Genomic DNA, 13032 nt, shown 5'->3' with positions numbered 1-13032 from the left:
TAGCCCTGACCTAGCCTATATCTGTCAACCATCAGCAGGCAAATAGCCCTGACCCAGCCTATATCTGTCAACCATCAGCAGGCAAATAGCCCTGACCCAGCCTATATCTGCCAACCATCAGTAGGCAAATAGCCCTGACCCAGCCTATATCTGTCAACCATCAGCAGGCAAATAGCCCTGACCCAGCCTATATCTGCCAACCATCAGCAGGCAAATAGCCCTGACCCAGCCTAAATCTGTCAACCATCAGCAGGTAAATAGACCTGACCCAGCCTATATCTGCCAACCATCAGCGGGCAAATAGCCCTGACCTAGCCTATATCTGCCAACCATCAGCAGGCAAATAGCCTTGACCCAGCCTATATCTGCCAACCATCAGCAGGCAAATAGCCTTGACCCAGCCTATATCTGTCAACCATCAGCAGGCAAATAGCCCTGACACAGCCTATATCTGTCAACCATCAGCAGGCAAATAGACCTGACCCAGCCTATATCTGCCAACCATCAGTAGGCAAATAGCCCTGACCCAGCCTATATCTGCCAACCATCAGTAGGCAAATAGCCCTGACCCAGCCTATATCTGCCAACCATCAGCAGGCAAATAGCCCTGACCCAGCCTATATCTGCCAACCATCAGTAGGCAAATAGCCCTGACCCAGCCTATATCTGTCAACCATCAGCAGGCAAATAGCCCTGACCCAGCCTATATCTGCCAACCATCAGCAGGCAAATAGCCCTGACCCAGCCTATATCTGTCAACCATCAGCAGGCAAATAGCCCTGACCTAGCCTATATCTGTCAACCATCAGCAGGCAAATAGCCCTGACCCAGCCTATATCTGTCAACCATCAGCAGGCAAATAGCCCTGACCCAGCCTATATCTGTCAACCATCAGCAGGCAAATAGCCCTGACCTAGCCTATATCTGTCAACCATCAGCAGGCAAATAGCCCTGACCCAGCCTATATCTGTTAACCATCAGCGGGCAAATAGCCCTGACCCAGCCTATATCTGCCAACCATCAGCAGGCAAATAGCCCTGACCCAGCCTAAATCTGTCAACCATCAGCAGGTAAATAGACCTGACCCAGCCTATATCTGCCAACCATCAGCGGGCAAATAGCCCTGACCTAGCCTATATCTGCCAACCATCAGCAGGCAAATAGCCTTGACCCAGCCTATATCTGCCAACCATCAGCAGGCAAATAGCCCTGACCCAGCCTATATCTGCCAACCATCAGCAGGCAAATAGCCCTGACCCAGCCTATATCTGTCAACCATCAGCAGGCAAATAGCCCTGACTCAGCCTATACCTGCCAACCATCAGCAGGCAAATAGCCCTGACCCAGCCTATAGCTGCCAACCATCAGCGGGCAAATAGCCCTGACCCAGTCTAAACCTGCCAACCATCAGCAGGCAAATAGCCCTGACCCAGCCTATAGCTGCCAACCATCAGCGGGCAAATAGCCCTGACCCAGCCTATACCTGCCAACCATCAGCAGGCAAATAGCCCTGACCCAGCCTATATCTGCCAACCATCAGCAGGTAAAAAGCCCTGACCCAGCCTATATCTGTCAATCATCAGCAGGTAAATAGCCCTGACCCAGCCTACCTGACCCAGCCTATATCTGCCAACCATCAGCAGGGGTTGAGGGCAGGACTCTATTTGTAAGCTTATAATAATGTGTTTTAAGGTAGTGTATGTAAATCAAACAATTGTCTGGGTGCTGTAGTGCACAGCAATAGAACTAGCCACACACGCTGGCATACTCCTACAGCTTACACTGGAGTATACAACAGTGTACTGGCATTTCTGTTCATTTTCCCTTCATAAGGGTTCAGGATTGGCTGATGTTTTATACATTTTCCCTTCATAAGGGTTCAGGATTGGCTGATGTTTTATACATTTTCCCTTCATAAGGGTTCAGGATTGGCTGATGTTTTATACATTTTCCCTTCATAAGGGTTCAGGATTGGCTGATGTTAAATACATTTTCCCTTCATAAGGGTTCAGGATTGGCTGATGTTAAATACATTTTCCCTTCATAAGGGTTCAGGATTGGCTGATGTTAAATACATTTTCCCTTCATAAGGGTTCAGGATTGGCTGATGTTTTATACATTTTCCCTTCATAAGGGTTCAGGATTGGCTGATGTTTTATAAATTTTCCCTTCATAAGGGTTCAGGATTGGCTGATGTTAAATACATTTTCCCTTCATAAGGGTTCAGGATTGGCTGATGTTGTATAAATTTTCCCTTCATAAGGGTTCAGGATTGGCTGATGTTTTATAAATTTTCCCTTCATAAGGGTTCAGGATTGGCTGATGTTAAATACATTTTCCCTTCATAAGGGTTCAGGATTGGCTGATGTTTTATACATTTTCCCTTCATAAGGGTTCAGGATTGGCTGATGTTTTATACATTTTCCCTTCATAAGGGTTCAGGATTGGCTGATGTTTCATACATTTTCCCTTCATAAGGGTTCAGGATTGGCTGATGTTTTATACATTTTCCCTTCATAAGGGTTCAGGATTGGCTGATGTTTTATACATTTCTCCTTCATAAGGGTTCAGGATTGGCTGATGTTTTATACATTTCTCCTTCATAAGGGTTCAGGATTGGCTGATGTTTTATACATTTTCCCTTCATAAGGGTTCAGGATTGGCTGATGTTTTATACATTTTCCCTTCATAAGGGTTCAGGATTGGCTGATGTTAAATATATTTTCCCTTCATAAGGGTTCAGGATTGGCTGATGTTAAATATATTTTCCCTTCATAAGGGTTCAGGATTGGCTGATGTTTTTTTAGTAACGGCTACTCTTCCTGAGGTCCAAACAGGCAACAACACAAAAAATAAAAGCCATAATATACATAAATATACATAGCACTACATTTACATGACAATTTAGCCATTCAGCAGACGCTCCCATCCAGAGAAACCCACAGCTAGTGCATTTACCTGGAGATAGACAGGCGAGACAACCACAAACTGTATCCCAGTGGTATCCCAACCACGTATCACATACATAATACAATACATAATACAATATATAATACAATATATAATACAATACATAATACATAATACAATACATAATACAATACATAATACAATACATACTACAATATATAATACAATACAAAATACAATATATAATACAATATACAATACAATACATAATATCATACATACTACAATACATAATACAATACATACTACAATACATAATACAATACATAATACAATATACAATACAATACAATACATAATACAATATATATTACAATACAAAATACAATATATAATACAATATATAATACAATACATATTACAATACATAATACAATACATAATACAATACATAATACAATACATAATACAATATATAATACCATACATAATACAATATATAATACAATATATAATACAATATACAATACATAATACCATACATATTACAATATATAATACAATATAATGCATAATACAATATATAATACAATATATAATACAATATACAATACATAATACCATACATAATACAATATACAATACAATGCATAATACAATATATAATACAATATATAATACAATATATAATACATAATACAATATACAATACATAATACCATACATTATACAATATACAATACAATACATAATACCATACATAATACAATATACAATACAATGCATAATACAATACATAATACAATATATAATACAATACATAATACAATATATAATACCACACATAATACAATATATAATACCACACATAATACAATACATAATACAATATACAATACAATGCATATACAATACATAATACAATATATATTACAATATATAATACAATATACAATACAATGCATAATACAATACATAAAACAATATATAATACAATATACAATACAATGCATAATACAATATATAATACAATATATAATACAATATATAATACAATATATAATACATAATACAATACATAATACAATATATAATACAATACATAATACAATATATAATACAATATATAATACAATATATAATACAATACAATACAATATACAATACATAATACAATACAATACATAAAACAATAGATAATACATAATACAATATATAATACAATACATAATACAATGCATATTACAATACAATGAAAAATACAATACAATATATAATACAATACATAATACAATATATATTACAATACAATACATAATACAATACGCATTACAATACATAATACAATACAATACATAATACAATAGATATTACAATACATATTACAATACACAATACAATACACAATACAATGCATATTACAATACATATTACAATACATAATACAATGCAAAATGCATAAAAATATCTGTGTGTTTCTTCACAGTCCGTGTCATGCAGTCAAGTGTGAGTTACCTGGGGTGGCAGACAGTTCCATGTAGTCATGGCTTTATTTAATACTGTGTGTTTCCCAGCCTCTGTTCTGGACCTGGGGACTGTGAAGAGACCTCTGGTTTCAACTGGTCATGGTGACAGAGTTCTAGTAACTATGGTGGATGCATAACTAGGTCAGCCCAGTAGGGGTCAGCTCGGCTCGGTTTGTCTCAGTAGCGTGAACAGAGTATGTGTTACCTGGTCTAAGCACTGGAAGGCTGGGCTGGCAGAGACGTGAGTGGGGCCCAGGGCCAGGCTCTCCTCCTGTAGGGCAGCATCAGGAGCCAGGGCTGATAGAGGAGTAGTCTCCTCCTCACCTCCTCCTCCACTGGGAGGGTTGGTCTGCTCCCCAGCTTGGCTCATAGTGGCCCTGTCACACACACGTAGACAGACACGCACGCAGACAGACATGCAGACAAAAACAGCAGACAGACAGAAACAGCAGACAGACACACAGACAGACACGCATGACAGACAGAGACAGCAGACAGACAGACAGAGACAGAAGACAGACAGAGACAGACAGACAGACAGACAGACAGACAGACAGACAGACAGACAGACAGACAGAGACAGCCGACAGACAGAGACAGCCGACAGACAGAGACAGCAGACAAACAGAGCCAGCAGACAGCCAGCCAGAGACAGCAGGCAGCAGACAGCAGACAGACAACCAGAGACAGCAGACAGACAGAGACAGCAGGCAGCAGACAGGAGACAGACAGACAGCCAGAGACATCAGACAGACAGACAGCAGACAGACAGGATTAGTCAGCATTTTCATGATCTTCTAAAGAAGAAGAGCACTAGACAATTTCGTAACTACTGGTCATTTATAAGATGATTTTACATTTATTGGCTTTGCAAAGTATTTACAGGAATATACAAAATCTTAGCCTTGTGTATTCTATCCACTCTACATTACACTGATGAAAGACAGCCTGCTGCAACCCTCAGAGCCTCCAGCTCCAGTCTGACCTAGAATGTGTCCCAAATGGCACCCTATTCCCTATAGTGTAGTACATTTGATCAGGCCCCATATGGGACGCATTGGTCCTGGACAAACGTAGTCCACTATAGGGAATAAGGTGCCATTTGGGACACAGATCAGTGTTCTGGAACCTACAGAAAATACTAAACCCAGCTGCTTTGCTGGACCCCTCGAAACCATGGCTGCTGGCCCAGTGGGCCTCTTACTGTAAGTAAAGTCACTATCCTCTCCAGACTTACTTCCCTCTGAGCACAGGCGTCAGTTCAATGTTTAGTTTCGATTAACATTTGGTTGAGTGTCAACTAACGTTAATTCAACGTGAAATCAACACATTTTTTGCCGAATTGTTAGGCCTAAGAAGTATACAATAAAAACTGGTAGAAAGGCTATTGAACCCGTTTCAACTGGAGACTAGGCCTGTGTTCAGGGCTCCAAATGAACTTTTTCCACTCCTAACTCATTTTTCTAGAAGCGCAATGTTTGTGTTCATTTGCAAGGTGCAATGTCAATGATCATTGTTCTATCTGTGATATACCGTTAATAGCTAGAGAGCATTGGATTTAGATGATACGAATGAATCATTTTAGCCAAACAGAACCGAAAAATTCGCTTCCTACTCAAAACTGCTAACTACTAGTTACAACTATTTGACCAGACTCGTGTTAGCTAGCTGGGGAAAGAAGAACTAGCTATAGATAGCTAACGTTAACTGTTACAATTACACTCTGTTATTCTTACCTGTAACAGTCCCTTTATTCACCTGTGACTCCAAGTTTGTCAAAATAATGATCCAGCATTAAGCCATAAAAGTTAGGTCTGGGAAGTAGAGCTACTTGTAAATGTTGTTGGTAGCTAGATCGCTAAACAACAAAATGCTTCAGTAAATCTCAGCCTCTCTGTTTTGTTGAATTCCTTGAAAACGTTGCCATAACAACGACATCCCAACATCCTTTTCAGCAAGACTGAAAAACCAGTTTTTAAACTTTTAAAAACAGCAAAGAGACAATAAGACATGTAAAATACTAGTTATATTTGAATTGTTTAATTAAAACAGTGCATGCACTGTGTTTATTTGTCGTTTAGAAAAATGTATTGATCATATTGAATCGCATGCTTGCAGGGGCAAACAGACAGCTAAATTCCAGCAGAGGGCGCCAAGTATTCATTATCATGAGTACAGAGAATTTTCTCCACAAACATCGTGTACTGAGAGCATCATCAAGGTCTGCTCGTCATTTGAACCAAGCCAACCAACCCCTGTCCTGGAGGCATCCTCTGTAGGAGGCATATACATACACAGGAAATAACTCTAAGGATTGTTATGGATTGCACCAAGAACTGTTGAGTTTGGAGAGTTTAGGTCCAGACAATGGGGTTTTGTGATATATAGTGTAACGACCCTGGGTTTATATCCGCGGAAATCGACTCTGCCGCTTGAGCATGCTTTTGCGGCACAGTCGATAGCGCGTCGGACCTCGGGCTAGGAGGTCGAGGGTTCGAGACCTGCTCCCTGCCTGTTTCATTACACTTTTCATTACAATATATATAAAGACGTTTATTTACTCTGAAACAATTTAATTTGAACACCCTGGAGTTGAGACCAGGGCCTGTATTCATAAAGCTTCTCAGAGTAGGACTCCTGATCTAGGATCAGATCCCCCTGTCTATATAATCATATTCATTATGATCTAAAAGGCAACATTTATCCTAGATCAGTACTCCTACACCGTGACTCTTTATGAAGACAGGCCCAGAACAGCTGAAGAGTTCCCTTCTCTCCATTGTCACATGGTGACATCACCCTCTCAGCTCAGGAGAAACTGGAAAAACATTTAAGATCATTGTTCTTTCCCCTGGATCCAAATGTGGTCTTGATTCCTCTCCTTGTATTATAGGTCCTCTATGCAAATGAATCTGGGTCCATTCATTGTTCTTCAATCTTAAAACACATAGAAAAGATTCATAACAGCCTTCTGGTTCAACACATCAAAATGTTTGTGAAACACTCCAGATGGTGCTTGTGGTGTGTGTGTGTGTGTGTGTGTGTGTGTGTGTGTGTGTGTGTGTGTGTGTGTGTGTGTGTGTGTGTGTGTGTGTGTGTGTGTGTGTGTGTGTGTGTGTGTGTGTGTGTGTGTGTGTGTGTGTGTGTGTGTGTGTGTGTGTTAAAGGGGTAGTAGGATTTGGCAGGTCCCGTGAAGTAGGATTCTCATTTTGGGAGAGACATTTATAGTGGCCCTGTACTGAACATAAATGTTCATAGATAGACTTGATCCTCTGTCCTGTGACTACTGTTGTAGGTTCTTTGAGGCAGTATCAAATGGTTGGCCTTTGGCTCAGATGTTGAGGTTTTTCATGGTCCATTTATAGTTCATAAGAACGTTGTATCTCATTAATCACTGATCTGGTCGGTTCTGGTTCAGTAGAGGGTTCGCTCCCAGCATGAACCTTGACTTCCATCACATTTCTGGACTGATTTCTGGAACCTGCCCATGTTTTTGTTTTCTATAACAATATGCCCTTCAAGTTAATTATAAATTTGGCAAGTTAAACAAGTTCCTGCACTTCTCAGAAATTATTTTTTAGATTTGTGTATAACTCAGAATTTCAAATGCATGAGGGCATGCAGCTAAGTTAGGACAGTAGATTTAGCTAACTGTTCACAATTAACAAGGTTTGTTTTTCTTATCAATTCATATTCCGTCATGGTAAACTGTCAACAATACTACTTCATTGAGTTATGTTTGTTCCTAATAATGTAGCAGCACAGGAAAACAGCGTTCTGTGCTGTATTCAGTAAACACAACAGGTGGTGGTAAACAATAGCCATTAAAGATGAGGGAATGTGCACCATTCCATACAGACACATTGTCAAGGCTGTAGGTAACTGGTGAAAGGAGTCAGGCGCAGGGGAGCTGAGATGCGTGGACAAGGTATTTAATACAAGAGAACACCAGTATAAACACAATACTACGATGCGGGAAAAATACCGGTACCACGAAATAAACGGGCGTAATAACAAAACCCGGCCACAAAATATCAGCCGTCAGTAACAGCCTGAACAATAAAACAAACACGCACACAAACATGGGGGGAAAACAGAGGGTTAAATAATGAACATAATGGGGGAATTGAAACCAGGTGTGTAGAAAACAAAGACAAAACAAATGGAAAATGAAAAGTGGATCGGCGTTGGCTAGAAGGCCGGTGACGTCGACTGCCGAGCGCTGCTCGAACAAGGAGAGGGGCCGACTCCGGCGGAAGTCGTGACACATATTTAGTTTAATTTTCTTAGTAGGTTTTCAGTCTAACTTTGTGCATAGAATGTGTCTCGACCTGTTCTGACCATCCAGCCTGTCTTTAGCGCTCTTTAGTGGTTTAGTGTCCTCCTTAGTAGTCAGTGAAGTCATACACACTTCTTCCTTCTGAGTGCCATAGTAAAGTGTGTTTTCTTCTCATGACTTCCAGAGAGCACTCTATTTCTAGTAGGTCTAATATTTGTTCTTAAAATAGTGCTGAACAGGGCTTGTTCTTAGAATAGTACTGAACAGGGCTTGTTCTTAGAATAGTGCTGAAAGGTGCTTGTTCTTAGAATAGTGTTGAACAGGGCTTGTTCTTAGACTAGTGCTGAACGGTGCTTGTTCTTAGAATAGTGCTGAACAAGGCTTGTTCTTAGAATAGTGCTGAACAGGGCTTGTTCTTAAAATAGTGCTGAACAGTGCTTGTTCTTAGAATAGTGCTGAACAGGGCTTGTTCTTAGAATAGTGCTGAACAGGGCTTGTTCTGAGAATAGTGCTGAACGGGGCTTGTTTTTAGAATAGTCCTGAACAGTGCTTGTTCTTAGAATAGTGCTGAACAGTGCTTGTTCTTAGAATAGTGCTGAACAGGGCTTGAAGTGGATTAAAGTACATCATATTTATGTACCGGGGTTTGTATTTTTGAGCCGGTATTCTCTAAAGAGGTGCCGGCACTCAAACAGTAGAAAATGTAAGCTTCTCTGTAGATGTGAGCGCTGGTCCACTTTGAACACAAAGTGGACCAGCAGCAGGTTGCCTAGCAGTTAAGAGCATTGGGCCAGTGACTGAAAGGTTGCTGGTTTGAATCCCTGAGCTGGAAACATCTGCTGTTCTGCCCTTGAGCAAGGCAGTTACTGTACATTTTAGTAGATGCTGTTACTGGTTTGAATCCCTGAGCTGGAAACATCTGCTGTTCTGCCCTTGAGCAAGGCAGTTACTGTACATTTTAGTAGATGCTGTTATCCAGAGCCATTTACATTAGTGAGTGCATACATTTTCATACTGGTCCCCCATAGGAATCAAACCCACAACCCTGGCATTGCAAGCACCATGCTTTACCAACTGAGCTACATGGACCACAGTTCATCCACAACAACTGGGTGTTGATGAAGGCAGCCCCTCGCACCTCTAATTCAGAGGGTTTGGGTTAAATGCGAAAGGCATTTTGGTTGAACGCATTCAGTTGTGCAACTGACTAGGTATTTCCTTTCACTAACCAGATGCAGAACAACTCATGAATGATGATTGTATGATGTGTTCTCATTGCTGTACAGATGTAGGATCTTAATTTGAGCCAGTTCGCTACAGCAGTAAAATAACCTTGCAGCAACAGGAAATGTGGATTATAATTAATGATTTGTTTTGTAGGGGTTGATACATTTTTTGTTAGGACAGTTTGTTAAACTGGAAATTACAAACATTAGAAGTCTTTTTAAAGGTTGAATACACTACAAGTTTGCATTTCCTGCTGTGCAGGAACATTCGTGCATCAACGTGACGATGAAATTAAGATATGGCATCTGTATCTTGGAGAGAAAACAACCCAAAATGTTATTTGAAGTGATCTGGTTGCAGCTGTGCATAACCATACGCTGGTCGAGTGACAATCTCTTACAGCTGTTCTATGACTCTGTGAAGCCTGTTTCATTTATATGATCACACTGGGTGGTGTGTTTCATAAAGCTTATCATCCCATGAATCACTATTGCTGAATGAAATAATCAGAGGAAAAAGTTACTGTATCCTATACACTACCTTTCTTTTGTACCTGTGTATTGTAGTCATAACAAAGGCAGAAACAAATTGGGGGTAATATTATGATCCTTCTGCAGGCTCTTTCAAGTTAGGCAGTGTTCTGTTTTCAATATCCCAATTAATCCAAGTTGGGTTTTCTTCCAGACACGTATTCTGCACAGTGAGAAGTATAGTTCCACAGTCACCGTAGAAGGTTCCGTTCCAACTGACGAAAACTGCAGATACTTAATACAATCTATTAAAGCCTTTCGAGAGGTTAATATTAAACTCTTTTTAATAGTTACTCTATAACAAATTGTCTTGCTCGCATCAAAGTGTTGCAGAAACAAAGGACAGAAATGTAATTTGAAATAGAAAACAGCCACCGGGATCCAGAAATAAACATCTCTCCGGGAAGAAGGGCGAGTGTGTACTTTGCATGATTAATGACTCATGATGTAATTGTAACAACATGCAGGAACTCTGGTCCTTTTGTTCATCTGACCTAGAATTCCACGCGATCGTATTATCTCTTCCACCGTATTATCTCCCAAGAGAATTCTCGTCGGTTATTGTCACTGTAAGGGGTGCGTAACTGGTGGCAGTGAAGTCAGACGCAGGAGAGCAGAACTAGGTAATCGCCGGAGCAGTTTAATTTCAAAACCAACAGCATACAGAAATAACCAACGTGGGTACAAAACCCGACGCGCACCAGTAACCATGTGCACAAGCACTTACAACAAACAATTCCACACAAAGACATGGGGGGAACAGAGGGTTAAATACACAGCACTTAATGAGGGAAATGAGAACCAGGTATGTAGGAAAACAAGAAAAACAATCGACAATGACTAGAAGACCGGTGACGCTGACCGCCGAACGCCGCCCGAACAAGGAGAGGAACCGACTTCGGTGGAAGTCGTGACAGTCACAGCCGTGTATATCCCCCCTCAAGCCGATACCACGACGGCCCTCAAGGAACTTCACTGGACTTTATGCAAACTGGAAACCATATATCCTGAGGCTGCATTTATTGTATCTAGGGAATTTAACAAAGCTAATTTGAGAACAAGGCTACCTAAATTCTATCAGCATATTGACTGTAGTACTTGCGCCGGCAAAACTCTGGATCACTTCTACTCTAACTTCCGCGATGCATACAAGTGCCTCCCCTGTCCCCCCGTCGGCAAATCTGACCACAACTCCATTTTTCTTCTCCCTTCCTTTAGGCAGAAACTCAAACAGGATGTACCCGTAACAAGGACTATTCAACGCTGGTCTGACCAATCGGAATCCACACTTCAAGATTGTTTTGATCACGCGGACTGGAACATGTTCCGGGTAGCCTCAGAGAATAATATTAATTTATACGCTGATTCTGTGAGTGAGTTTATAAGGAAGTGCATAGGAGATTTTGTGCCCACTGTGACTACTAAAACCTACCCTAACCAGAAACCGTGGATAGATGGCAGCATTCGCTCAAAACTGAAAGCACGAACCACCATATTTAATCATGGAAAGTTGACTGGTAATTTGGCAGAGTACAAACAGTGTAGTTATTCTCTTCATTTGCGTAATGCCCCAATAGGTCCACAGATGATGCAATCGCCATCACATTGCACACTGCCCTATCCCACCTGGACAAGAGGAATACCTATGTAAGAATACTGTTCATTGACTACAGCTCAGCATTCAACACCATAGTACCTTCCAAGCTCATCAGTAAGCTTGAGGCCCTGGGTCTCAACCCCGCCCTGTGCAACTGGGTCCTGGACTTCCTGACGGGCTGCCCCCAGCTGGTGAAGGTAGGAAACAGCATCTCCACTCCGCTGATCCTCAACACTGGGGCCCCACAAGGGTGCGTGCTCAGCCCACTCCTGTACTCCCTGTTCACCCATGACTGCATGGCCATGCACGCCTTCAACTCAATCATCAAGTTTGTAGATGACAACAGTAGTAGGCTTGATTACCAACAATGAAGACGGCCTATAGGGAGGAGGTGAGGGCACTCAGAGTGTGGTGTCAGGAAAACAACCTCTCACTCAAGGTGAACAAAACAAAGGAGATGATTGTGGACTTCAGGAAACAGCAGAGGGAGCACCCCCTATCCACATCGACGAGACAGCAGTGGAGAAGATGGAACGTTTTAAGTTCCTCGGCGTACACATCATGGACAAACTGAAATGGTCCACCCACACAGACAGTGTGGTGAAGAAAAATTAAACTAAGAACCTCAGGAGGCTGAAGAAATTTAAAACGCTCACAAACTTTTACAGATGCACAATTGAGAGCATCCTGTCGGGCTGTATCACCGCCTGGTACGGCAACTGCACTGCCCATAGCCACAGGGCTCTCCAGAGGGTAGTGAGGTCTGCACAACGCATCCCCGGGGGCAAACTCCCTGCCCTCCAGGACACCAACACCACCCGATGTCACAGGACAGACAAAAAGATCATCAAGAACAACAACCACCCGAGCCACTGCCTGTTCACCCCGTTACCATCCAGAAGGCGAGGTCAGTACAGGTGCATCAAAGCTGGGACCAAAAAACTGAAAAATTGCTTCTATCTC

At 41.4% G+C, this 13032-nt stretch overlaps 1 protein-coding gene across 1 annotated transcript in view; it reads right to left on the bottom strand.

The window, feature by feature from the left end:
- Nucleotides 1–6345, bottom strand: part of ccdc146 (coiled-coil domain containing 146) — a 67626-nt gene extending 61281 nt beyond the window's left edge. The window contains exons 1-2 of the mRNA XM_055937261.1: nt 6173–6345; nt 4642–4813 (exon numbers count right to left, since the gene is read on the bottom strand). Of these exons, the coding sequence (XP_055793236.1) occupies nt 4642–4806 (165 nt within the window). The 5' untranslated portion in view covers nt 4807–4813; nt 6173–6345. The remainder of the gene's footprint in view (nt 1–4641; nt 4814–6172) is intronic.
- Between the last annotated feature and the right edge of the window lie 6687 nt (nt 6346–13032).

Source organism: Salvelinus fontinalis, chromosome 11 (assembly GCF_029448725.1).
Source record: "Salvelinus fontinalis isolate EN_2023a chromosome 11, ASM2944872v1, whole genome shotgun sequence".
Taxonomy (NCBI): Eukaryota; Metazoa; Chordata; class Actinopteri; order Salmoniformes; family Salmonidae; genus Salvelinus; species Salvelinus fontinalis.
This window is presented reverse-complemented; position numbering and strand designations above follow the sequence as displayed.